At 37.9% G+C, this 26,490-nt stretch overlaps 6 protein-coding genes across 6 annotated transcripts; all 6 read right to left on the bottom strand.

Moving 5' to 3' along the window:
• Positions 1-783: 783 nt before the first annotated feature.
• Positions 784-3,536, bottom strand: LOC131974480 (zinc finger protein 879-like). The gene is made up of 2 exons (XM_059336801.1): positions 2,945-3,536; positions 784-2,818 (listed from the first exon to the last, which is right to left on the bottom strand). The coding sequence occupies exons 1-2, from the start codon at positions 3,114-3,116 to the stop codon at positions 1,575-1,577; spliced, it is 1,416 nt and encodes a 471-aa protein (XP_059192784.1). The 5' UTR covers positions 3,117-3,536; the 3' UTR covers positions 784-1,574.
• Positions 3,537-4,066: 530 nt separating this feature from the next.
• Positions 4,067-7,049, bottom strand: LOC131974476 (zinc finger protein OZF-like). Its single transcript, XM_059336797.1, has 2 exons — positions 6,805-7,049; positions 4,067-6,679 (listed from the first exon to the last, which is right to left on the bottom strand). Exons 1-2 carry the CDS (start codon positions 6,974-6,976, stop codon positions 5,334-5,336), a joined length of 1,518 nt encoding a protein of 505 aa, XP_059192780.1. The 5' UTR covers positions 6,977-7,049; the 3' UTR covers positions 4,067-5,333.
• Positions 7,050-9,271: 2,222 nt separating this feature from the next.
• On the bottom strand, positions 9,272-17,075 carry LOC131974399 (zinc finger protein 135-like). The gene is made up of 4 exons (XM_059336686.1): positions 16,541-17,075; positions 15,122-16,424; positions 14,436-14,449; positions 9,272-11,783 (listed from the first exon to the last, which is right to left on the bottom strand). The coding sequence occupies exons 1-4, from the start codon at positions 16,710-16,712 to the stop codon at positions 10,108-10,110; spliced, it is 3,165 nt and encodes a 1,054-aa protein (XP_059192669.1). The 5' UTR covers positions 16,713-17,075; the 3' UTR covers positions 9,272-10,107.
• Positions 17,076-17,546: 471 nt separating this feature from the next.
• Positions 17,547-20,324, bottom strand: LOC131974486 (zinc finger protein 239-like). The gene is made up of 2 exons (XM_059336806.1): positions 20,033-20,324; positions 17,547-18,795 (listed from the first exon to the last, which is right to left on the bottom strand). The coding sequence occupies exons 1-2, from the start codon at positions 20,202-20,204 to the stop codon at positions 17,777-17,779; spliced, it is 1,191 nt and encodes a 396-aa protein (XP_059192789.1). The 5' UTR covers positions 20,205-20,324; the 3' UTR covers positions 17,547-17,776.
• Positions 20,325-20,774: 450 nt separating this feature from the next.
• Positions 20,775-22,839, bottom strand: LOC131974478 (zinc finger protein OZF-like). The gene is made up of 2 exons (XM_059336799.1): positions 22,455-22,839; positions 20,775-22,352 (listed from the first exon to the last, which is right to left on the bottom strand). The coding sequence occupies exons 1-2, from the start codon at positions 22,624-22,626 to the stop codon at positions 21,073-21,075; spliced, it is 1,452 nt and encodes a 483-aa protein (XP_059192782.1). The 5' UTR covers positions 22,627-22,839; the 3' UTR covers positions 20,775-21,072.
• Positions 22,840-23,452: 613 nt separating this feature from the next.
• Positions 23,453-25,250, bottom strand: LOC131974485 (zinc finger protein 3-like). The gene is made up of 2 exons (XM_059336805.1): positions 24,972-25,250; positions 23,453-24,833 (listed from the first exon to the last, which is right to left on the bottom strand). Exons 1-2 carry the CDS (start codon positions 25,147-25,149, stop codon positions 23,800-23,802), a joined length of 1,212 nt encoding a protein of 403 aa, XP_059192788.1. The 5' UTR covers positions 25,150-25,250; the 3' UTR covers positions 23,453-23,799.
• Positions 25,251-26,490: the final 1,240 nt, after the last annotated feature.

The raw sequence follows: 26,490 nt of genomic DNA, 5'->3' as shown, positions 1-26,490 counted from the left end.
TTGTTTACTTCCGCTGAATGTCACACTGTTGACGTTCCAACAAGGGAAGTGAGGGAGCTTTTTTTCCACTTTTAATTTATTTTATTTAAAACATGTTAATAAAAAGCAAAGATGTAAATCGACCTTGCTTCAAATTAAATGTGATATTAGTTTCTAAACTACTACTTCCTCGATTAACAGCCATATTTTCTTTATTTATCGATGATTAATGACCATTGAGCTGCAACATTAAAACACATTTTACACGTTACAATGTAAAACTTTGAATGGAACTATTCTTCATTAAGAGTATTTTAAATTTCAATCACATTCATCTGCAACCTTGATGAACAGGATTTTCATAGCTTGAGACTTCAGGGTACATAAGCTATTCTTAAATCATTTCCATGCAAAGCTTTATTGTTGTAGAAAACCTTTGTTGGTCCTTTGGGAACCAATCATATTTATTGCTATTTCTCAGGTGAATTTGTCAACAGCACCATGTTATTCATCGTCTTCAATTTGAGTTTGTGTCTCACCCTTTAAGCTGAAGCAACAACAAATAGATGAAATTTAAGTATATACATACAAAAAACACTACATACAAAATTCACCCATAAAACTGAGGTAGTGTGTAGAAATAATAAAGAATATTCACTTAGGTCAAATACTTGTAGGAACTACTGTATTACTGTCACAGAAAGATAACTGTCAGAAATACAAGTTTGATTATTAATTGGTCATGGCCAGAATTTGTCTAGACACAAAGGTGAGGTAGGGCATTAAAAATGGCAACAAGACAGAATATTCACCTTTTATAGGACTTCACATATGGTTGTATGAAACACTGATGCCAGTCGCTGTAAAACATAGAATTTGACTTACTGCAAAAATGTCTAGAAGGCCTCATATATAACAGTCACATACTACTTAAAGTAAATTCATTTATTAATATTTTAAAAGAAAGGAATTCAGAGATTTTTCATATTTACACATTTGGCAAAACCAACAACCACCAAGATCACAGCATTAGGCACTGTGCACTCACTAAAATATTTGTCATTAAATTGGAACATTTTCAAACAGGAATATAAGAAATGCAGTCATATGAAGGACAACTTTACATGAAGATCAAAACATTTTACATTCAAGGACAGTTGTCAGTAAACATTTCTCCACAGGAGTCTCAGCTCGATGGTTTCTCCTGTGCATATTGATCTCAGGCTGGCAAACTCAGTTTTAAGAAGAGTTTTAAAAGATTACACTCTCTTTTATTGTATTGCCTTTTAATGACCTTTTTTCTTATTTAACATTGCTTTATAAATAGTTTTATTTATGTTTTTAATTGCATTTAGTTTTATTGTCAAGAACCTTGTAACTTTGTTTTGAAAGGTGCTACACAAATAAACTTATTTTATAAGTGTTTTTTCAAATACACGATTCGAGTAAAAGTTCATCAGTGCTGCAATTATGTGACTCCTCCTTTGCTGAACTAAATAATCTAAACTAAATATTTTGAAATTACACAGCTACTTGCCTGTCTTTTCCTGCAGGTCTTTCAGGCTTCTGATCTGTGTGTGATCTTGTAACATGGATCAACGTGACTGCTCCTGAAATCTTTTCCACGTTTTTTGAGAAAATGCTTTCTCACCTTTGTGGTTTCTCATATGGCTTTTCAATGCTGGTGTATCAACGTATCTTTTCCCGCATATCTCACACTGGTACGGTTTCTCAGTGTGGATTCTTCTCAGGTGGGAATTTAATTCATCTTTACGTCTGAAACTTTTCCCACATGTTGTGCACAAAAACGGCTTCTCACCTGTGTGACCTCTTATATGAATATTCAACTTTCCTGCATGACTGAATCTTTTCCCGCAAGTGTTGCAAGAATATGGCTTTTCACCTGTATGAACCCGTATGTGAACGATCAATGTTGATTTATGACTGTAGCTTTTCCCACAAGTGTTGCAAAAATATGGCTTCTCACCTGAGTGAGTTCTCAGGTGCGAGTTCAAGACCGACAGAGAGTTAAAAACCTTACCACATATGCCACACTTGAAAGTCCCAAAAGACAGATGTGGCTTATTCCCTGTGTGTTTCATCAGGTGTTTCTGCAGATGATACTTGCGCATATAAGCCTTCTCACAAATCTCACACTGGAAAGACTTTTTACCTTCCAGAGTCCTGCATGAACTCTTTGACATGGTCTGGTTGAACACATTGTTATCATGACTTTTGCTGTCATGAAGTCTTTTGGACAGTTCTTGTTCTGCATTTCTAGTTGAACCTGAATTGTCATGGTTGGTTCTTTTCTGATCTTGGTTCTCAGCTTCATGTGAAAGACGAGAGAGTAGCTGGTGGTCAGTGTTTGGTTCTGATACTTTGGTTCTGATAGTTTCACAGTTTGATTCTTCTTTCAGCCCACTGATACACATGCTATCTGGAAGCTCTGTCTCTGCTGCACTCTGACTTTTATCAGGATTAAAAAACAGAGTCCCATCTTCACAGTGGTCACTTAACTCATATGTAGGAGTGAACATAAAGGTACGGAATACAGACTCTGTCTCCGCCGCAATCAATGCGTCATCAGGAGTTATGTACGTGGTCTGATCTTCACTGTAGTCACTTTCCGCATAAGTAGGAGTCTCCTGCTTTACAACAAGCTGCTCTCCCTCCTGACTGGTGCTGAGTTCCTCCAGTTCCTCTTTAACCTGTGGAGGCTCTGGGTCCTCTTGGTCCAGACTGGAGTTCTTCTCCTGAATACAGAGCTGCTGGTCAACAGGAACCTCCTCCTCCTCCTCCTCCTCCTCCTCCTCACAGACATGTTGCTGTGGGAGCTCTGGAGGGACAAAAAACAAAGGAAATGTGATAATAAACGGAATTCTGAGAAAATAAATACAACACGAGTATTTAAACCATTACGATCCTGTATGAGTCGCATTCTCTTTTTAAAGGTGTTACATACCTATCCTGTGTAACTGTAGTTCAGGTTTCCAAACGATATCCAACAGTCTGCGCTGACGGTCGATCTCTTCTTCGTACTCGACGATAGTTTTTATAAAAACTCCGAATATTTCTTCAGCAGCAGTAGTTAGTCGCTCGTTAACAAACTCCTTAAACGAGTCAACTGAAGACATTGCTGCTTATTTAAAAACGAGATAATTATCTCCCCAAAAACCCACAACAGTCTTCTCTATAATTTCAGTGCGTTCACGAATGCCATCTAGGTTTTGTTGTTTACTTCCGCTAGTTGTCACACTGTTAATGTTCCGACGGTGGAAGTGAGGGAGCTTTTTCATTCCGCTTTCAATCGATGGCATTAACTGTCCAGACAGTTGCTGCCTTCTCGTCTCCTCACTGTATGCAGTTGTGAAAAACTACCTGTGTCTGGCTGTGATCATTACACAGAGGTACACATTGCGTTTTCCACACCGACTGTCGATCTTTGTTATTTGGACAGATCTGACACCACTTCTATTTGGTTGGCCTGTACTAAAACGTCTTGTTTTAATGTTAAATACAGATTTATGACCAAAACAACTCAAATTAAGCTTCAGCTTTTTTTAAAAACTTTTATCTTCTTTCAGATAAAGTACACCACAAAGGCTTTATGTAGGTCTCAGCATGTGAAATTGAAAATTATATCAATAAATAAATAAGGCAGAACTGCCGTTTAAAATGGAAGGCAAATGAATATCATAAGCCTGTGAAATCAAGCAGACAATGTGGAAAATAATAATATATTCTTCATACTTTAAAGCATTTACGGTATAGCATTAAATCCTGCTCTCAGACACATGATCAGACATGATCTACAGGGGGTTATAATGTGAATTTGCATGATAGTATTTGTCACGGTCCTGTAATGTCTGATCCTTGTATGTTAATTACATTAAGTTGTGACACCCTGTAACTACCTCCAGACTTTTGGTCATGTGAGACTGATTTTCTGTATACAGGTGAAACAATTCTTTTTAAAGAAAGCTTAAATCTGACTAATGGAAAACTACTTAATTGGTTTTATTGCCATTTTAAGGCTATTTCAGCAGGTAAAAAGACAGTGACAGTAACATATAACTCTCAGTCATTAATTTCTTCACATTTGATTAATTTTATTAATTTTAAACCTCAGAAAACACACTGAGACAGAACAGTCTTTTACAGTGGCACAGAGATACATACAATAAAGGCAGACACAAGTCAAATCAAATAGAAATAAAAAAGAATTCATAGCCATTTCAATTAAAACCATACATATATATTAAAAAAAGTTATTACAGTAGCGATCAATATGATTACCTTGGAGTTTTTCTTAACAGAATTAACAAAGCCAATTTAAAGATCATTAAAGATCAGAGAGTTCACAATCCACTCAAATAACTAAGGTGGGTATATCCAAAGACAAACAAAAAATCCCATCTAACATTTTACAGAACAATGAACTCACTGTGCAACAAAGACTTTGGAGATTCTGGTCGTTTTAAGGCACACTGTTGCCAACAAAACATGACTACTGCAGTAATATGAAGGAAGAAAACAAGGTTAGTTTAACAAACTTGTTGGCATTGATGACAGCGTGCTACGTCAATATATTGTGACGTACTCTCGATGAGGAACTTTGCAAAGTGTATTTATTCATTAACCAGGATTTCCAGCTATGTATATTGATTCTCAGACATGTTTTCAAGTACTTGTTTTTGGTAAAACTTTTCCTTCAAGGGCTGTAGATATGCTACTCCTCACTTCTGTAGGTTCTTGTGTTTTGACCATGCACCGCGAGAACTGAACCGTCTCACACATAGGCCTGTCACCATAATGACTGTATCAACTTATTGTCCAATATATAAAAATGGACACAATAGTTTTTTTTCCTGGACTCAATATATTGTTGTTTACATGTGTGACTTTTAGTGTTGTATTTAAAGTAATGCTGCAAATGTTTGACAGACAGTACAAATTGCAGAAAAACCCCCAACTATATTTCCCAAGCAGCCATTCCAGCTGTTTGTTATTTTAATAATAAAATAATATAAAACATGATTATCTCATTGCCATGTTTTATTAACATAGCCTGAATGTCAATTATTTTTGTTTTGGTTGTAGTTTATTTATTTAGGTTTTGTTTATCTAGGATATTTTAGTATTTCTTTTCCACAATTCAATGTTTAATATTATCGGGATTGAAAAAATCATTTTTGTGGGATGTACTTATTATGTTCTAATTCTGTTCTAAAACTAAAACAACATTGATACAACAATACTATTGTTTATTGTGATAGCTTCTGGGAAAAATATATTGTCCTAAAAAATGTGTTATCGTAACAGGCCTATTCACACATTTTACAAATAGAAGGCTACTTGCCTCGATGTGATTTAATGTGCTTTGCCAAATCAGATGCATCAAAGTAACTGTTCCCGCAGATTGTGCAAAGGTACGGCTTCTCACCTGTGTGGGCTCTTCTCATGTGGACCAACAAGCCACTATGACGTCCAAAGTCTTTTCCACATGTTTCGCAAGAATACGGCTTCTCACCAGTGTGGATTCTTTCATGCTTTTTCATCGATGAAATGTCACTAAACCCTTTCCCGCAGGTTTTGCAGACATACGGCTTCTCCCCTGTGTGCGTTCTCATGTGTAGTCTTAAGGAACTAGTCCAGTTGAAACCTTTCCCACAAATTGTGCAGGAATACGGCTTCTCCCCCGTGTGAATCCCCATGTGGACCACCAAGTCACTTTTGAGTCGGAAATCTTCTCCACATGTTTTGCACGAATATGGCTTCTCACCTGAATGGATTCTTGTATGGGTTGTCAAATCTGACCTCCAAGAGAATCTTTTCCCACAGGTGTTGCAAACATATGGCTTCTCACCTGAGTGGGTTCTCATGTGACCTAGCAAGCGACTAGAAAGTCTGAAAGCTTTCCCACATATTTGGCAAGGGTATAACTTCTCGTCCGTGTGGGTAGCCATATGCCTTTTCAATGCTAAATCATCACTGAATCTTTTTCCACAGGTGTTGCAAAGGCATGGCTTTTCACCTTCACCTGTGTGCGTTTTCATGTGACCTATCAAGTGACTGCTAGATCTGAAATCTTTACCACATGTTTCACACGAATACGGTTTCTCCCCTGTGTGTATTATCAGGTGTCTCTGCAAATGTGACTTGTACCTAAATTCCTTCTCACACGTGTCACATTTGAAAGACTTTTTGTCTGCGAGATTATTACAGTCAACTGTTGCCATAGTAGAGTTACATACGCCACCATGTTGCTTTGGCTCTTCATTTCTACTTGATCCCGGCTCTCCAGCTACATCTGAGAGAGGAGAGAGGAGCTGGTGGTCACTGTTTGCTTCTGATACTTCAGTAGTTTCACAGTCAGATTCTTCTTTCAGCCCACTGATACACATGCTATCTGGAAGCTCTTTGTCTGCTGCACTCTGACCTTTATCAGGATTAAAATACAGAGTCCCATCTTCACAGTGGCCACTTTCCGCATAAGTAGGAGAGAACATAAAGGTACCAGTGTCCTGTTTCACTACAAGCTGCTCTCCCTCCTGACTGGTGATGAGTTCCTCCGGTTCCTCTTTAATCTGTGGAGGCTCTGGGTCCTCTTGGTCCAGACTGGAATTCCTCTCCTGATCCCAGAGCTGCTGGTCAGCAGGAAGCTCCTCCTCTTCACAGACACGCTGCTGTGGGAGCTCTGGAGGGACAGAGAACAAAGGGAATATGATACTAAACGGATTTCTGAGCAAAATAAATACGCGTGCATTTAAAAAAAATAGGATCCCGTATGAGTCGAATTCTCTTTTTAAATGTGTAACATACCTGTCCTGTGTATATTTACTCCAGGTTTCCCAACGACATCCAACAGTCTGCGCTGACGGTCGATCTCTTCCTCGTACTCGACGATAGTTTTTATAAAAACACCGAATATTTCTTCAGCAGCAGCAGTTAGCCGCTTGTTAACATATTCTTTCAAATTCTCAACTGAAGACATTGTTGTTTGATTAAAAGTCAAATAAGTAGTGACGGGACGTACTGTGCCGAGGCTTCGGAGTGTGTGTCGAGAAATCCAGGAAGTGTTTTATGAAGCGAGGTTTGTTTACATAAGGACGTCTGACGTCATAGTGTACGTTTGAAGCCACGCTGGTTCAGGGAGTGGTTTAGATCATATAAGACAGGCAGATATCTATGGTTGGGATCAGAGCCGTTGATTCAGCCGTTGGTCTTAACCTTTTGGAGTTTGCGGCTATTTTGTTAGTTTTTGACTCTTTTTCATTCTGCCTGTATATGCAACTTAAATAATGATTACCATGCTATGCTGGTATCATCTTTTCAGCACAAACTCACCTAATTATCAACATTTTGAAACACAAAACACACACACACACAAAATAATACAAAAAAACACGTAAAAAAACAAAAACACACAAAATTACAAAAAAAAAAAAACACAAATAAAAAACATACAAAAAACAAACATGTTTTACCAAAAAAACATAGAAACACACATAAAAAACACACAAGAAGCACAGCCATTTTCCATGTTTTTCTTGCTAATGATTTTGGTTATTAGCTAAAAAGCCATGGAAAATTGCTAGATATCAGCTCTTAAATTAAACTCTTATGAGCTATTTTTTTGTTGTTATCATTATATTTGTCCAAACAAATGTAGCTTTAGTTGTACCAGGCAATAAAGTGTACAAGACATTGAAGAAAAAAGTGATCTAATATTTTTTTCCATTACTGTATATAAAGCGCAATGGATCTCCGCAAAATTGAGTCCAAGCACAGTAAAAAATTATTATTTCTTAATAAAAATGAATAAAGTCATCATCATCATCACCCCAGTATTCATAAGCACAATCACTGTCCCATCTTTAGAAAACACTGCAACAGATTTGACAAACATCTCATGTCTTACTGGATTTATTTAAACATTGACTGAAATCATACTGACACAGGTTTTTTTTTTTTTTAAATTAATAGACTCTTACCATTACCCACACATTAATCAAAAGCAGATTAAATGAATAAATTAATGAACCACACAAAATCTAATTAAATTGTTCTTGGCAGTGATTATTCCCATGCTGACACTCACTATTTGTGATTGCCTCTTGCAATCACAAATAGTTGAAATGACAATAATGGTTTTGACCAGTAGGGTGGGTTGTGAGCACATGAAGCATTGAGAAATTAACCTTTTTTTTAACCAATTGGATGTAAAGCTTCAAGTCTTTCTGAGGCTTCATCTGACCATCACTACAAATAAGCAGCTTGTCTGAGGCTAAAATATTGTCTTCAAGCTAATTCAATACATGAATGCAGCTAACGCTCCAGACGGTTGTAATGTTTACTTTCTGGATGCCTTCTTCTTCTTCTGTTGGGCCGGTTGGTAAACACACCAACTGGTATGGAGTGTGAGACCCTGCCTGCACTGTAACCCATTCTGATCATATAAAATAATTAAATAGTTATGTTGCTTCAATCAGGTAAAGCTTTTGAAACAAAAACATGCATAGGCTTGATAACACTTCTCCCCAGAACTTATAGCTAAACTTAATTTCTTTCAGAGTCATTAAAAGGTCCCTTCTCTCTTCTTGAATTGCAACTTCCCCCCGTTTTATAATACTGCAATTAATCATGTATGACCAAAACATAACATTTCTATTATTGTTTACTCCCTCTGGGTTCTCACTGTGCTTCTCATACTGGTCTTTGAATTTTGTATAACCAACGTTCTGCTTTTTTTGTCTTTCTACTGCTTTTGCTATCTGCCTTTATGCTTAATTGTGCTTTTTCATTACAATTTTACTAAAGGGTACTGTGGTGTCAGTGTGATAAGCTTTTGTGTCTTCCTTTGCACATTTATCAGCTATTTGTTTTTTCTTTACTCATGCTGGTATCCATACATGTCTAATATTTACTCCCATCATTTGAATTCTATATAATTTTTGTTCTCCTTTTCTTAAAACGTCTTGTTTAAATGTTTATTAAAGATTTATGACTAGACCAACTTGACACACATTACAGCATCTCAGATTAAGCTTCAGTTTCTCTTCTTCCAGATAAAGTACACCACAAAGGCTTTATGTAGGTCTCAAAATTATATCAATAAATAAGGCAGAAATGCCGTTTAAAACGGGAGGGAAACCAATATAATAAGACTTGTGAAATTAAGCGGACAACAACAACAATAACTACAACAAAGAAAAGAGAAATCATGTAATTTAGCAAAAAAATTACCTTTCAGTGATCAGGTAGTTGCTTGGATCTGACAAATGGAAAATTCCTAACTGGTCTTATTGCCATTTTAAGGCTTTTCAAGATGTAAAAATGACTTAGTGGAACACATAACCCCCATTCATTCATTTCTTCACTTTTAATTCATTTTATTAATTTAAAACCTCAGAAAACACATTGAGGCAGAACCGGCTTTTACAATGGCACAGAGATACATACAAACACAAGTCAAATCAAATAGAAATAAAAATAATATATAGCAATGTCAATTAAAACAATATATTTATATATATATATATATATATATATGTATATTTACAGTAATTACAGTAACAATCATTACGTTTAATGAAATCTTGGAATTGTCTTTGCGGTATTAACAAAGCGAGTGTTCAAAATGCACTCAAACAACTAAGGTGGGTATCCAAAAATTGTGAAAACAAAAGAATCACGTCGAACATTTTACAGAACGATGAACTCACTGTGCAACAAAGATTTTGGAGATTCTGGTTGTTTTAAAGGCACAACGTTGCCAAAAAAACATGAATACTGCTATAATATGAAGGAAGAAAACAAGGTTAGTTTAACAAACTTGTTGGCATTGATGACAGCGTGCTACGTCAATATATTGTGACGTACTCTCGATGAGGAACTGTGTACATTCAGTGGCCGAGGTGTGGCCAATGCAAAGTGTATTTATTCAGTAACCATGATTTTCAGCTCCATGTATATTGATCCTCAGGTGTATTTTCAAGTACTTAATTTGAGTAAAACTTTTCCTTTAAGGGTTGTAGATATGTGATTCCTCACTTCTGTAGGTTCTTGTGTTTTGACCATGCACCACGAGAACTGAACCGTTTCACACATTTTACAAATAGAAGGCTACTTGCCTTGATGCGATTTAATGTGCTTTGCCAAATAAGATGCATCAAAGTACCTTTTCCCGCAGATTGTGCAAAGGTACGGCTTCTCACCTGTGTGGGCTCTTCTCATGTGGACCAACAAGCCACTATGACGTCCAAAGTCTTTTCCACATGTTTCGCAAGAATACGGCTTCTCGCCAGTGTGGATTCTTACGTGCTTTTTCATCGATGAAATGTCACTAAACCCTTTCCCGCAGGTCTTGCAGACATACGGCTTCTCCCCTGTGTGCGTTCTAATGTGTAGTCTTAAGCAACTTCTCCAGTTGAAACCTTTCCCACATGTTTTGCAGGAATACGGCTTCTCCCCCGTGTGAATCCCCATGTGAACCAACAAGTCACTTTTGTATCGGAAATCTTTTCCACATGTTTTGCACGAATATGGCTTCTCACCAGAATGGATTCTTACATGGGCTTTCAAATCTGATCTCCGACAGAATCTCTTCCCACAGGTGTTGCAAACATATGGCTTCTCACCTGAATGGGTTCTCATGTGGCCTAGCAAGTGACCAGTAAGTCTGAAAGCTTTCCCACATATTTTGCAAGGGTATAACTTCTCATCCGTGTGGATTGTCATATGCCTTTTCAATGCTGAAACGTCACTGAATCTTTTCCCACAGGTGTTGCAAAGGTATGGCTTTTCACCTGTGTGCGTTCTCATGTGACCTATCAAGTGACTGCTAGATCTGAAATCTTTACCACATGTTTCACACGAATACGGTTTCTCCCCTGTGTGTATTATCAGGTGTCTCAGCAAATGTGACTTGTACCTAAATTCCTTCTCACACGTGTCACATTTGAAAGACTTTTTGTCTGTGAGATTATTACAGTCAACTGTTGCCATAGTAGAGTTACATACGCCACCATGTTGATTTGGCTCTTCATTTCTAGTTGATCCTGACTCTCCAGCTACATCTGAGAGAGGAGAGAGGAGCTGGTGGTCACTGTTTGCTTCTGATACTTCAGAAGTATCACAGTCAGATTCTTCTTTCAACCAACTGATACACATGCTATCTGGAAGCTCTTTGTCTGCTGCCCTCTGACTTTTATCAGGATTAAAATACAGAGTCTCATCTTCACTGGTGTCACTCTCCTCATAAGTGGGTCTAAATATAAAGGCAACAATTTCCTGCTTCAGAGCAAGATGCTCTCCCTCCTGACTGGTGCAGAGTTCCTCCTGTTCCTCTTTAATTTTTCGAGGCTCTGCGCCCTTTGGCTCAATATTTTTAGTTGATCCCGAGTCTTGACGCTCATCTACTTTCTCATCTTGGCCCTCAGCATTACAAGAGTTCTCAAAGAGAAGCTGGCGGTCATTGTTTGGTTCTGGCATCACAGCGGTTTCAACTGGAATGTGATTTGGCTTTTCCTCCACCACACTCTGAAATTCATTACTGATGTTCAGAGTCTGATCTTCACTGTGGTCACTTTCCTCATAAGTAGGAGTCAACATAAAGCTATCAGCCTCCTGCTTTAGTGCAAGATGCTCTCCCAAGTGACTGGTGCAGAGTTCCTCCTCTTCCTCTTTAATCTGTGGAGGCTCTGGATCCTCTTCGTCCAGACTGGAGTTCCTCTCCTGAATACAGAGCTGCTGGTCAGCGGGAACCTCCTCCTCCTTACAGACACGCTGCTGTGGGGGCTCTGGGGGGACAGAGGGAAAAAGGAATCGGCAAGCTCAAACAGTGGAAGTGGCTGCTAGAAGTCTGGTGATGCTAATCCTGGTCTCAATTAAAAAACCTGCATTTCATCTATTAATTATGCATGCACAATTATGCTTTTTATACTGCTAAAACTATTAGTGGAGGATTGTGGGAGTCAGCCTACCCACCACCACGACAATCTATACCACCAGATGCAGGAAAAGTGCAGCCAACATCATAAAATACCTCACCCACCCGCACACTCACTGTTTGCCCTCCTCCCCTCAGGACGGATGTGGAGGAACATCAAGAGTAGAACCACAAGGCTGAGCAACAGCTTTTATCCACAGGCTGTTGAGGCCACTTCCCCCTACGCTTCAGAGACACAGACTCTTCACCCCTGACCCCCCTCACCAGGAACATGTGCAATAATCACACACCATGCCCCCTCATGCACAGGTGCAGTATTGGTAAGATTAGCTCTGACTGCTGTGCACTATATTTATATATCTATATTTTATACAGATACTTGTAAATATTGCACACCTCTCTTAAACTAGATTTTATATTTCACTGTGTTGTATTGTATTGTGTTTTTACTTTGTATGTTTGGCTTGACCGGGCCTCAGTACTTAATTTCGTGCCTCATCATGTGCATGCATGTGCTGCTGGTATGACAATCAAGAATTCTTTCATCTTTAATCATAGTGCTGCAGCTTTCTGCCACAAGCCCTGTGGTCGGGTTCTGCTGAATAGTAATTTTTCACAGTATGTAACAAGTGTAAAAAGTGACACATACAAGTGCATTTTAGTTAAATAAGACATCAACCTGCACACCTACAATGTTTTTCTTTCCTCAGCATTGCAACGTTACAAACTATGATGTCAAAAGCATTGACAGCTGTTACAGGCAGCAGCTACTACTCTGCACCAGTCAGGAGGAAGAGCAGCTTGTTTGATCGCACTTGTGAGGAAAGTGACCACAGTGAAGATTAGACTCTGAAGCTCAGTAAAGATGAAACCCAGAGTGTAGAAATGGACGGGTGCGGTTTGGTTATTCAGTTGCAGCTGCCACCGGAGCTAGCTGCTAACTGCTAGCTACTATTTGAGCTTGCGGTCACTCAAAGGAATAAGACAGTACGTTAAGAACGGGAACCTCAGCAAATAAATACAACAGCGGTGTATTTACACCATTTCTAAGCCTATTTGCCTCTATATTCATCTGCTATTTTACACACGTAGCTTGTGTATATTTATTTCAGATTTTCAAACCTAACGAACGATCTCTTCCATAGTTTATTTATTGTTATTATTTTTAAATTGACTAACTCTCTCAAACACTCACCTAAAGACATTGTTGCCAAATTATAAGTGAAACATGTATCTTCGGTTTGTCTCCCAGCTAATTTGACACATCCGTGCAGCTAGCGGTACTCCTGTTTGTGTTGTTTACTTTTCGCTGGGTGTCACACTGTTAATGCTCCGACGTTGAACGTGGGTTCTTCTTCATTTCTGAGGCGAAATAAGTTGTGTTTTTCTTTTAATGTAAAAAAAAAACAACGTCCTGTCACTGCAACAGTTTTATCTGTGTTGGATTACGGAGATTTTTGTACATTAATGCTGCTGCTCAGTGTCTTAGAATGATTGATAGTTTATCATGCTTCTTTGAGGTTCATTACTAACAGTAGGATGGCCTGCTCTGGCCACTCGAAGGGCTAGTCATTGGTATACTTTCATTTATAAGGCAATATTGGGACTGCTGCCTTCATACATTTGCACCTTAATTACTCTGAGAAATGCTGGATCTTATTATCTTCCTTCACAAGATCAATTGTTGCTTTCTGCCCCTTATGCTCGTAGAGTGGGGTAAAAAGGCATTTGTTTACTCTGCACCTTATGCATGGAATATGCTACAGAAAGACTGGACACTAACTGACTTTATTTCTTTGACCACTTTTAAATCCAAACTAGTAGTGGCCTATAACAAGCAATATTTGCTGTAATATGGATTTAAAGTAGAAGTAAACATGGATTAAAATGAAAGTGATCAAAGAATACCTCCAAGGTTGTTGGCTTTTTTTAATTGAAAAAATAGAAATTTTGATTTGAGTTACTTGATAGTGTGTTAATTTAATTTGTGTGGAATTTAAAAACAATCCATCTGAGTCTGAAATTCATAATCCAAGTAAAAAATTTCAAATTTCTGTGTATGAAAAAAAGTTAAATATTACCTTGAGATATGGTTCGAGTTCATTATGTATTTAATTTGTGAGGAATTTTCATGGAATCCTGGTCATCTGAGGACAATCAATGTTGTGTATAAATACAGTACAAGTCACATTTTGTATAATAAAACCAAACTTTGAACTAGAGAACCATTCTTCACACTTTATTTTTGATGTCATACACACCCAAATGCAGCATTGATGAACAGAAATTGCTTATAGCTTTAAACTTAAACCATCAACATACAAAACATCATTGTTATAATACATTCATTCATCAAAACAACACAATTTAATTTTCCAATATTCTTCTGGACACTAATTGTATTAAGGCTTCTCATCTGTGTGGATTTCAACATGAATGTTCAATTCTAATGCCTAACCTTATCATATTACACAGGCTGTGGGCTTCCATACGTAAACTATACCTCCTATCAGTACACTGCAACATTGAAAAGACATTTCTTGCACAGATTACACTGTGAAAAGCACTAATTTGATTACTTTTACTGTTGATCAGTTACACCAATCTGCAGCTTTGATGATGATGACATTTAAAGAAAAACAGCACTTTGTTTAGGCACTAATCAAGGTATGCACTACTGCCACTCTGGTTGGTATTTCTAGTAGTTAACATAATCGTCCAACCCATCAAGCTGGGTACAGCAGTGTGAATAACAGACATGCTAAAGTGTAAATATATATATATATATATATATATATATATATAAATAATAAACAATTAAAACTTTTGTAGGAACTATGCACTCAATGTGCAATAAAAGCTTTAAATATTTGGGACATGACTGTTTCAAAGACATTGATGTAACCAGAAATGAAGAAATATGAAAAAAAAATTGTTTGTATACAACTACAAAAATGTTGCATTTTTAAAATGTGCAATTATTTGAGTTGGTGAGCTGACAAGTTGATGGTTTGTCTTGTTTATGGATTATTTTTTCAGCTATAAGATTTAAGCAAAAACTGCTAAAAACAAACAAAGTGCTGCATTGATGTGGCTTCCCACTCTTTATGATTCCTATAGAAAAGTGCCTATCATGTATTTCTTTACAATTCAAACGCTTCAAGTACTCTTTTCCATATGTGCTGCCGTTATGGCTTCTCATCCGTGTGAGCTCTTCTCATGTGCATCCACAAGCTACGGTAATGTTTGAAGTCATTTCCACATGTTTGGCAAGAATATAGCCTGTCATCTAGGTGGGTTCCCATGTGACGGGTCAGTGCCGATATGTCACCAAATTCTTTCCCACAAGTCTTGCAAATGTATGGCTTCTCTCCTGTGTGGGTTCTCATGTGAACTTTCAGATGATCCTGAACTCTGAAATATTTTCCACACGTTTCGCAAGAAAAAGGCTTCTCACCCGTGTGGATTTTAATATGACTACTCAGCTTTGATTTCTCTGTGAATCTCTTTCCACATGTGTTGCAACCATACGGCTTCTCACCCGTGTGGGTTTTAATGTGAAGGCTCAGCTTAGATTTCTCAGTGAAACTTTTCCCACATGTGTCGCAACCAAACGGCTTCTCACCTGTGTGGATTCTTAAATGGATTTTCAAATAGGATTTTTGAAAAAATCTTTTCCCACATGTGCTGCAAGAATATGGCTTCTCACCTGTGTGGATTCTCATGTGTCTCTGCAAAGTAAATTTATACTTAAACTCTTTCTGACACGTGTCACATTTGAGAGCCTTTTTATCTTTCGGAGTTTCACAGTGAATCGTAGACATAGTCGAGTCATACATATTGTTCATGTTACCGGTGGTTTTGTGATGTTGATTATGTTCTGCATGTGTCGTTGATTCGTCTTGTAGCTCACTGATACACATGCTGGCAGGAAGCTCTGTCTCTGCTGCACACTGACTTTCCTCAGGATTGAAATACAGAGTCTCATCTTCACTGTGGTCACTCTCCTCATAAGTGGGTCTAAATATAAAGGCAACAATTTCCTGCTTCAGTGCAAGCTGCTCTCCCTCCTGACTGGTGCAGAGTTCCTCCTGTTCCTCTTTAATCTGTGGAGGCTCTCGGTCCTTTGGCTCAATATTTCTAGTTGATCCTGAGTCTTGATGCCTTTCTCCTTTCTCATTTTGACTCTCAGCGTTACGAGAGTTCTGAAAGAGGAGCTGGCGGTCATTGTTTGGTGCTGGCATCACAGCGGTTTCAACTGGAATTTGATTTAGAGGCTTTTCCTCCACCACACTCTGAAATTCATTACTGATGTTCAGAGTCTCAGAGTCAAGCTGCTCTCCCTCCTGACTGGTGCAGAGTTCCTCCTCTTCCTCTTTAACCTGTGGAGGCTCTGGGTCCTCTTGGTCCAGACTGGAGTTCCTCTCCTGAACACAAAGCTGCTGGTCAGCAGGAACCTCCTCCTCTTCCTCACAGACACGTTGTGGGAGCTCTGGAGTGACAGAGAACAAAAATTACTCAAGGAAAATCTGAGAAAATAAATACAGGTTTGTATATAAACCATTATAATCCTAATGAGTCATATTTTTTTCTGCTATTTTTACTCACCTATTCGGTGTAACTTTACTTCAGGTTTCCAAACGATATCCAACAGTCTGCGCTGACGGTCGATCTCTTCCTCGTACTGGATGATAGTTTTTGTAAAAACTCCGAATATTTCTTCAGCAGCAGCAGTTAGTCGCTCGTTAACAAACTCTCTGAGATACTCAACTGAAGACATTGTTAACGTCGAAACGACAACATATTCGTCTCCCAGCTTAGTCCACAGTTAGAGGCAGCTAACGCTACTAGCGACTGTTTCCGCTGAGTGTCGCACTGTTAGTGTTCCGGCAATGAACGTGGCTCATTTTTTTCTTTCCTCTGTCAATGGGGCTGCACATCTGTATGGTTTCATTTCACAGAAAAAAAAATAGGTTGGCTTATTTCTTATTATTTATTAATTTGGGAATTGTAAACAGCTTTGAAGTCTATACCGCCACCTACTTTACAAGACTGTGAAACATTGAGTAATTTTACCTTATTTCTTAGTAAGTAAAGCGGTGTGTGACTATATTCTCTGTACAACTACATTCAATTTACAGGTAAATCTCAATAAATTAGAATATCATGGAAAAGTCCATTTTCAGAGGCCAACATTTCTATATTAAACATACTTTTTAAAATTGGTCTTTTGTAATATTAACATTTTTTGAGGCACTGAATTTTAGGTCTTCATTAAATGTAAGCCATAATCATTATAATTAGAAGAAATAATAAAAAAAAAGACATTACATGTTTCATTCTTTGTGTAATGGATATATATAATGTGTTATTTCCACTTTTTGAATTGAATTACTGACATAAATACACTTTTCTATGATATTCTAATTTATTGAGATGCACCTGTATATCTTATAGGCTTATTTAGCCATCAAACGGCAATAAAATTGATTTTTTTGTTGTTTTTTGTTTGGTGCAATTTTGCTATCAGAAGTTTTGTTAATTTAAGGACGAAACATGAACTTACTCATGCAGAATGGCCCCTGTGTGTGGTAGAACTATATGTTGTTTAAAAGGAGAATAATCAAAGAATACCTCAAATTCAACACTCTGAAAATAACTTTATTTTGTATGTCACACACCCATCTGCAGCACTGATGAACAGAAATTGCTAATAGCTTTTAACTTCAGAATGAATCCCACATTACTCAAATCATCACCATACAAAACGTTATGGTAAGAATACATTAATGAGATCAAAAAACAGAAATCTAATTGCCCAAATTCCTTTTGACACTAATTGTATTAAGTCTTCTCAGCAGTGTGGGCTCTTTTCATGTGCTTCAATAAGGAATTGTAACGTTTAAAGTCTTTTCCACACGTGTGGCAAGAAAATGGCCTGCCAACTGTGTGGGCTTTCATGTGGTCTGTCAATTCAAGACTCTGTTTGAATGTTGCCCCACATGTTTGGCAAGAATATGGCCTCTCATCTGTGTGGGTTCCCATATGACGTGTCAATGCTGATTGGACATTAAATCCTTTCCCACAAGTCTTGCAAATGAACGGCTTCTCTCCTGTGTGGGTTCTCATGTGCACTTTCAAGACATGGCTCAATCTGAAATCAATACTACATATTTTACAAATGCATGGCTTCTCACCTGTGTGGGTTCTCATGTGCACTTTCAAATTACCTTGACTTCTGAAATATTTTCCACACGTTTGGCAAGAAAAAGGTTTCTCACCTGTGTGGATTTTAATATGGCTATTCAGCTTCGATCTCTCAGTGAATCCTTTCCCACATGTGTTGCAAGAAAAAGGCCTCTCACCTGTGTGGGTTCTCATGTGTCTTTGCAAATTAGATTTATACTTAAAGTCTTTCTGACACGTGTCACATTTGAGGGGCTTTTTAGCTTTCGGAGTTTCACAGTCAAACGTGGACATAGTCGAGTCAAATATGTTGTTTGTGTTACCGTTGGTATTGTGATTTTGATTGTGTTCTGCATGTGTAGGTGATTTGTCTCTTAGATCATTGGAACATATGCTGGCAGGAAGCTCTGTCTCTGCTGCACACTGACTTCCATCAGGATTCAAGTACATGGTCTGATCTTCACTGTGGTCACTTTCCTCATAAGTAGGAGTCTCCTGCTTCACGACAAGCTGCTCTCCCTCCTGACTGATGCCGAGTTCCTCTGGTTCATCTTTAATCTGTGGAGGCTCTGGGTCCTCTTGGTCCAGACTGGAGTTACTCTCCTGAATACAGAGCTGCTGGTCAGCAGGAACCTCCTCCTCCTCCTCCTCCTCACAGACAAGTTGCTCTGGGAGCTCTGGAGGGACAGAGAACAAAGGAAATATGATATAAACGGAATTCTGAGAAAGAAATACAATACATGTATTTAACCTTCTTCTTGTGTTAGCTTACTGTTACTATCTCTAATGTTAATGTGTCGGTTTTCGCCCGTGTCTTAAATTATTCATAAAATACCATCAAAACAATTATTTATCATCAAATTTGTTCCTTACCTTGTTAGGCTTCCTTATCCATGAAAAGATTTGCTTTAATATTTTTTGGTGTAGCCTTCGGGCCTTTCTTTTGACAGCATGCCCCTTGTTTTAATTTTTTTTTAAATGTTAAAATGAACCTCAAAACAATAATATAAATAAATTAAATGTTGTAATGTTACCTGGCTGTTACCATGGGGTATTAGACGACATCTCTGAAACACATTTGTTTTATACATATATTTTTTATTTTAATATTATTAACTATAGTAACATCAACGGTTTTACAGGTCAATTTCGACCCATACATATTTACTTATAGGAAAAAGGCTAAGGTCTTTATTTATTTATTTTCCAAAACAGAACCATGCCATCAAACTGGAGATGTGTAGTCTTCAAATCACCAGCTCTCATAAACTGGTCTAACGCATGTCCTACATGGCTTGACATGTCCATCTTTGTTTGTTTGTTTTGTTCAGCCCCTAACTAAAGCTCACAGGGTTGGGAGAGGAGCTAGCTGTCAGTGAGCTGTTGGCTTACAGTGTTTTTATTTATTTATTTTATTTTTATTATTAACGAATAAACAAAAAAGAACAGTGGATTACTTATTAGGAGCCACAATATGAAAACAAGACACTAAAACACAATTCTAGACAACAAAGACTCAGAAACATATTTACAAATTACACGTAATGTAAACACAAATAACATACATAGAATAATATAGGGGACAACCACAACAACAACAACAACAATGAAAACGCTTACAGTGTGGTTAAGCCGACAGTGTGTTTAGGATTTCAATTATTATAACATTATATGTCATATTATAACACAAAGGTTTTAAACTTTCACCAGAGCATTTTATAATTTGGTGAGATTGTTGTTGTTTCTTAAATTTCGTTTAAATAGAGATTCCTGACAAAGTCAAAAAGACGATGCAACAAACAACTTGATGTGGTAATTTCACGCATTTAAAAATTAAAACAGGTAACACAAGAGGAAGGTTAAACCATTAGGATCCTGTATGAGTCGCATTCCCTTTTTAAATGTTTTACATACCTATCCTGTGTAGCTTTATTCCAGGTTTCCAAACGACGTCTAACAGTTTGCGCTGACGGTCGATCTCTTCCTGGTACTCAATGATAGTTCTTTCAAAAACTCCGAATATTTCTTCAGCAGCAACAGTCAGTCGCTCGTTAACAAATCCTCTCAAATACTCAAATGAAGACATTACGGTTTAATTATAATGTGTGTCCTTATCTTAGCAACGACTACGGTATCGTCTTTACCGCAAATTCGGTGCATGTAGCACTAGCAGCTAACGCTACTGTTTACTTCCGCTGGGGGTCACACTGTTAATGTTCCGGGCGGGCAGTGGAAAAGCGGGACAACTGATTTGTTTAAAATGAACAAACGTGAACATCCACCTCGCTCCATTCCCTAAGGAAATTTGGTTTAATTACTTTGCAAATACAATAGGACAATATAAAAAAATATTTTCAAGTAAGAAACAGAAACATTCAATTATACGGAAGAGGATTAGGACCATACATGAAAAAAATATTTGAGTTCTGACTTTAAACTCAGAATTCAGAGAATAAAGTCAGTATTCTGAGTTCAAAGTCAGAACTTAAATATTTTTTTCCATATGTGGTCCTAATCCTCTTCCGTACAATTATATATATATGTATAATATATTATATTATATTTAAAAAAGCCTCCTACATTATTAGCAATGTTCTTATGTTTAAAAATAACAGTGATTCAGTGTGTGAAAAATTAATGACAAAGTACAAATGTGCCTCAGAGTATATTTATTTATTGTTTAATTCCACAAACCTTCTCCCTACTTGCAAGACCTCACCTCATCTCAACCCAAGCATGCAGTAGAACTCACTCAAATTGAAAAAATGAACAACATTAAATTTGTTAATTCTCCAAAAGCGTAACAATATACTAAGTTCTCATGTTATAAAATGCCATTTTTGATGTCACAACAGTATATTGTGAACATTTAATGATTAGTTTTCAACATGTAATGCAACAATATGGTTTCTCTTCAGCACGGGCTATTTTCATGTGGTCCATCATGCAACTCTTCATTCTATAATCTCCTCCACACGTTTTTCAAGTATATGACTTCCCTGTATGGGTGTGACTGTAAGTGGAACCTCTGTGCTGTCATGACACAGTTTTTCACCTGTGTGCGTTCTCATGTGGCCTTTTAAGTTACTGCTGGATTTAAAATCTTTCCCACATGTTTTGCAAGAATACGGCCTCTCACCTGAGTGAGTTCTCATGTGAACTACCAAGTCACCGTTACGTTTGAAAGCTTTCCCACATGTATTACAAGTATATGGTTTCTCACCCGTGTGGATTATCATGTGGCTTTTCAACACGGACATGTCACAGAATCTTTTCCCGCAAATCTTGCAAATGTGTGGTCTCTCATCGCTGTGGGCTCTTCTCATGTGGGCTATCATTTCACCATTACGTATGAAAGCTCTCCCACATATTTTACAAGTATATGGTTTCTCACCAGAGTGAATTCTCATGTGGACTTTCAAGTCCCCGTTACGTCCAAAAGCTCTCCCACATGTTTTGCAAGTATATGGCTTCTCACCTGTGTGGATTCTCGTGTGGTTCTTCAATATTGACATCTGACAGAATCTTTTCCCGCAAGCTTCGCAAACATACGGCTTCTCACCGGTGTGGATTCTCACATGCCTTTTTAATACCGACATCTCACAGAATCCTTTCCCGCAGGTCTTGCAAACATATGGCTTTTCACCTGTGTGAGTTCTCATGTGCCCTATCAAATTACTACTAAGTCTGAACGCTTTCCCACATGTTTTGCATGCAAACGGCTTCTCACCTGTGTGTGTTCTCATGTGAGCCTGAAAGCCGCTATTAAATCTGAAATTATTTCCACATATTTTGCAAGAATATGGCTTCTCACCTGTGTGGACTCTCCAGTGTATATACAATTGGTACTTAAACTTAAAAGCTTTCCTACAAACGTCACATTGGAAAACCCTTTTTCCTGCGTGAGTATCATGGTGGATCTTCTGTGGTTTTGGTTCTGCATTTCTAGCTGATCCTGAGGGTCCATGCTTGCCTCCGTTCTGATCTTGGCTCTCAGCTGCATGAGAGTTGTGAAAGAGGAGCTGGTGGTCACTTTCCTCATAAGTAAGAGTCTCCTGTTTGACTACAAGCTGCTCTCCCTCCTGACTGGTGCTGAGTTCCTTCTGTTCCTCTTTAATCTGAGGAGGCTCTGGGTCCCCTTGGACAAAACTGGAGTTCCTCTCCTGAAGACAGAGCTGCTGGTCAGCAGGAACCTCCTCCTCCTCCTCCTCACAGACATGTTGCTGTGGGAGCTCTGGATGGATAGAGAACATGAGGAATGAATACTAATGTTATATTAATAGTAATCATTATGCTCCTCTATTTTCTTAAAGACCACTTGAGGTTTTTAACATACCTATCCTGTGCAAATATATTTCAGGTTTCCAAACGATATCCAACAGTCTGCGCTGACGGTCGATCTCGTCCTCGTACTGCACAATAGTTTTCTTAAAAACGCCAAATATTTCTTCAGCAGCAGCAGTTAGTCGCTCATTGACAAACTCTCTCAAATGCTCAACTGAAGACATTGTTGCCTAATTACAAATTAAGTAGTTTATCTGGACAACGGCTACAATATCGCAGAGCTAACGCTACAACAGCTTGTGTTGTTTACTTCCGTTGAATGTCACACTGTTAAAGTTCCGACAGTGTGCAGTGAGTTATTTTTCATTCCGCTGTCACATAGAGCTGTCTTGTCTTATTTGACAGGGGAAGTCGGTTCTTCTTTCGGTACTAGTACGTTTAATTAATGTATTTTGTTGTTGCCAAAACGTCCCAGTTTTAAATAAAACATATTAGCAGGGGTGGGCAAACTCAACAAAGGCAGGGGCAATGACACAATGTAAAAAAATAGGCTACCCATCATTGAAAATGTTAGTACAAGTGCGAAATTACTTTAGGTAATTTAAAGTATGACACCTAAATGACTCCTTAGTACCTGTCCGTTTGACTGAGTTATGTATTAAAAGCATTTTGTAGCAACTATTTTAAGGTCAAGCTTTTTTTATTAGTATTATATTTTTTACTTGGTTCACATACTGAAGATAGTTCAGTAAAAAAATCATAATCAGCAAAGTGACTTGCTGTCAATTCAATATTTTTGCCTGGAAAATTTGGTAAAGGAAATTTATGTGTAACATGAAATGAAAATAATCAATTCCTTACAACTAATTTAAAGGAGCATTTAAGGAAAAGCCAGAATAAGAGTGGGGAAACGTATAAAATCTAGTTGCTTTCAGGCACCGGGGTGCCCTGAGTGGTTTGGTAAGTATGAAAAATGACACAAATAAAATGCCATGAGAGAATACCTGATAATCTTATTTTTACATAGCATAAAGGTCTGAACTTATTTTGAACTCTACTTTGTCACTTTTTGACCCACCTGCAGGTCGACCTGTGCATCACTACTTGCTCGGCAGACAGAAGGAACAGGTGACAATATGAGAGGAAGCAGACTTTTGAACAGATAAAAACTGAAAATACTGACAAAAACCACAGTATGCTGACCTTTTGACATACAACCATTTATGAAATTTGGCAAATAAGCTCATCCAAAAACAACACACATTAGTTGCACAGCCACTTGCTGTGAAACAAAGATCCTCGAGAAATTAAAGACTGTTTTAAGAAATGCTGTTGCTCAAACATAATGCAATGTATCAATTAAAAGATATCCCCTTTACAAAACTTTATAAATATTTCTACTGTAATGAAACCTCTTCAACATGTTTTTCAGGTATATAGCTGATCATCCGAATGGATCCAACTCCACCTGAAACGTCTGTGCTGCAGTGAAACTGCAGCTTTTCCTCTGTGTGAGTCTTCAGGTGGCATCTCAAGTTACTGCTCGATCTGAAATCTTTCCCACACGTGTTGCAAGTGTACGGCTTCTCGCCTGAGTGCATTCTCATGTGGACTACCAAGTCACCATTACGTCTGAAAGCTCTCCCGCATGTTGTACAAGTGTACGGTCTCTCACCTGTGTGGATTCTGATGTGGCGTTTTAATACCGACATTTCACAGAAACTTTTCCCGCAGGTTTTGCAAAGAAACGGCTTCTCACCCGTGTGCATTCTCATATGAGTTGTCAGCACTGTTATCACACTGAATCCTTTTCCACAGATGCTGCAAGAATATGGCTTCTCACCTGAATGGATTCTCTGGTGTCTCTGCAATTTTGACTGATACTTAAAAGCTTTCCCACATGTGTCACACTCTAAAGACTTTTTATCTGTGGGAGCATTACAGTGAATTGTTGACATAGTAGGTTCACATAAATTGTTAGTGTGAATAAAGCTATTGTGATGTCTTTTCTTTTGTTTTTTCCCTGCGTTTCTGGTCGATTCCGGGCCTCCTTGCTTGCCTCCAGCGTGAGTTTGGCTTTCAGCGGCGTGAGAGTTGTAAGTGATAAGTTGGTGGTCACTGTTTGGTTCATATGCTTCACAGGCTGATTTGTCTTTCAGCCAACTGATACACATGCTAGCTGGAAGCTCTGTCTCTGCTTCACTTTGACTTCTCGCTGGATTAAAAAACTGATCTTCACTGTGGTCACTTTGCTCAGAAGTAGGAGTGAACAAACAGGGGTCAGTCTCCTGTTTCACTACAAGCTGCTCTCCCTGCTGACTGGTGCTGAGTTCCTCCGGTTCCTCTTTAATCTGTGGAGGATCTGTGTCCTCTTGGTCCAGACTGGAGTTCCTCTCCTCCTCCTCCTTACAGACATGTTGCTGTGGGAGCTCTGGAGGGACAGAGGACACAAGGAATAGGACACTACTGCGGTGCTAAATGGAGACATTCAAGCCAATTATTAGTATTTAAACGGTTGGGATTGTACATCAAATTCTTGTTGTATGCTATTAAAGTATGTTTTACGCACCTGGTGTTATCCTGTGTAACTTTATTTCTGGTTTCCAAACGATATTCAACAGTCTGCGCTGACGGTCGATCTCTTCCTCGTACTCGGAAATAGTTTTTTCAAAAACACTGAATATTTCTTCAACAGCAGCAGCTAGTCGCTCGTTAACAAACTCCTTTAAATATTCAAATGAAGACATTATTTTTCCCAATTAACAAAGAAACTGTTATCTACATTATAACAACATAATCTTCCAGTTTATTCTATGCATACATGCAGCTAACGCCACTATCGGTTGTGTTATTTACTTCCGCTGGTTGTCACACCGGTGAGTTCCGGTAGTGCAGGTGAGTTTATCTTTTCGTTCCGTTTTTCACTTCCCACGTCCCACTCGCTTCTTTTAACAAAAACATGAAGCGCAGGATGAAACACAAGGGACCCAACATCATTGAAGGATTTAATTTTTTTTTAATAAAAAAAAAATTCAAAATAAATGCTTTTGCAAGCAAAAATATGAATAATACAGTAATATAAAGTAAAGAGAAAGGTTAATTAAAACCCTTAGCATTGTTGAGATGGCCTCTTTATAGTAAATACTTTATTTACAATTACAAAGATGGTGCTGTAACCGAAGTATATTAATTGTAGTTGGTCAACACTTTTCAGAGTTTCAGCTTTATAGTTTGTTCTGTTTATGGGTTGTTTTATCAAACTTTTCCAACAAGTGCTGCATGTATGTGGTTCCTTATTTTCAAATAGACAGTTTTTTGGCAGGATGCACTCTATGAGGCCTTCCCAATTAAAGTATTGCTTAGATATTTCCCACAAGCTTTGCCGTTAGGGCTTTTCACCTGTATGAACTCTTTTATGACTCTTCAACCGTGATGGCCAACAAAATTTTTGGGTATTTGTATATGATAATTCAATGTAGATTTCTTTTTGAATATTTTACCACATGTGCTGCAGGAATTAACACCTGCATGGATTCCCATATGATCATTTAGTACTGCTTGCCGAATAATTCTTGTTGCAACACCCTTTTCCTTAATCACCAATCCCCTTACAATCAATTGTCATTTGTTGCAACACTAATGTTCAGGTTTCCAGGAAATAAATAAATGTATCATGCCAAGAAGGAATGATTTCCTACGTTAAAAGTTTAAAAAAAGTTTATTTTTGTTTTTCTCAGTTCTGTTTCTTGAGTAAATTGTTCAAATTGTATAAATCTTTAGCCATTGACTGGACTAAGGTATTAGATGTGGTTGTCATAGTAAATAAAGATATAGACTATCTTGGAAAAAAATAAAATAATGCCCCTTGTTTACTTCCACTAGTTGTCACACTGTTAATGTTCCAACAGTGGAAGTGGGGTGCAATTTTCAGTTTTTGTCTGGTTCCCTGTCCATCAAACTGTATCTAGATCAGCATGGGAGTAATTTTGACCCGGTTGCACACTAGAAAGAATCACAAGACACTGATTTTTTTTTAAAATGCTCATTTATTATTACTTCACTCATCTGGTCTTCCATTTTTGTTGGAT

The sequence above is a fragment of the Centropristis striata genome, chromosome 7 (genome assembly GCF_030273125.1).
Source record: "Centropristis striata isolate RG_2023a ecotype Rhode Island chromosome 7, C.striata_1.0, whole genome shotgun sequence".
Lineage (NCBI taxonomy): Eukaryota > Metazoa > Chordata > Actinopteri > Perciformes > Serranidae > Centropristis > Centropristis striata.
Note: the sequence above shows the minus strand (reverse complement) of the source record. Positions and strands in the feature narration are given on the sequence as shown.

Excerpts from the sequence above, each read along its gene's own strand:
- LOC131974485 (XM_059336805.1), bottom strand. The coding sequence starts at position 25,149 with ATGTCTTCATTTGAATATTTAAAGGAGTTTGTTAACGAGCGACTAGCT. Across the intron at positions 24,834-24,971 it reads GTTACACAGGATAACACCAG|AGCTCCCACAGCAACATGTC; the intron begins GTGCGTAAAACA and ends CTGTCCCTCCAG.
- LOC131974478 (XM_059336799.1), bottom strand. The coding sequence starts at position 22,626 with ATGTCTTCAGTTGAGCATTTGAGAGAGTTTGTCAATGAGCGACTAACT. Across the intron at positions 22,353-22,454 it reads AATATATTTGCACAGGATAG|AGCTCCCACAGCAACATGTC; the intron begins GTATGTTAAAAA and ends CTATCCATCCAG.
- LOC131974476 (XM_059336797.1), bottom strand. The coding sequence starts at position 6,976 with ATGTCTTCAGTTGAGAATTTGAAAGAATATGTTAACAAGCGGCTAACT. Across the intron at positions 6,680-6,804 it reads AGTAAATATACACAGGACAG|AGCTCCCACAGCAGCGTGTC; the intron begins GTATGTTACACA and ends CTGTCCCTCCAG.
- LOC131974480 (XM_059336801.1), bottom strand. The coding sequence starts at position 3,116 with ATGTCTTCAGTTGACTCGTTTAAGGAGTTTGTTAACGAGCGACTAACT. Across the intron at positions 2,819-2,944 it reads ACTACAGTTACACAGGATAG|AGCTCCCACAGCAACATGTC; the intron begins GTATGTAACACC and ends TTGTCCCTCCAG.
- LOC131974399 (XM_059336686.1), bottom strand. The coding sequence starts at position 16,712 with ATGTCTTCAGTTGAGTATCTCAGAGAGTTTGTTAACGAGCGACTAACT. Across the intron at positions 16,425-16,540 it reads AGTAAAGTTACACCGAATAG|AGCTCCCACAACGTGTCTGT; the intron begins GTGAGTAAAAAT and ends CTGTCACTCCAG.
- LOC131974486 (XM_059336806.1), bottom strand. The coding sequence starts at position 20,204 with ATGTCTTCATTTGAGTATTTGAGAGGATTTGTTAACGAGCGACTGACT. Across the intron at positions 18,796-20,032 it reads AATAAAGCTACACAGGATAG|AGCTCCCAGAGCAACTTGTC; the intron begins GTATGTAAAACA and ends CTGTCCCTCCAG.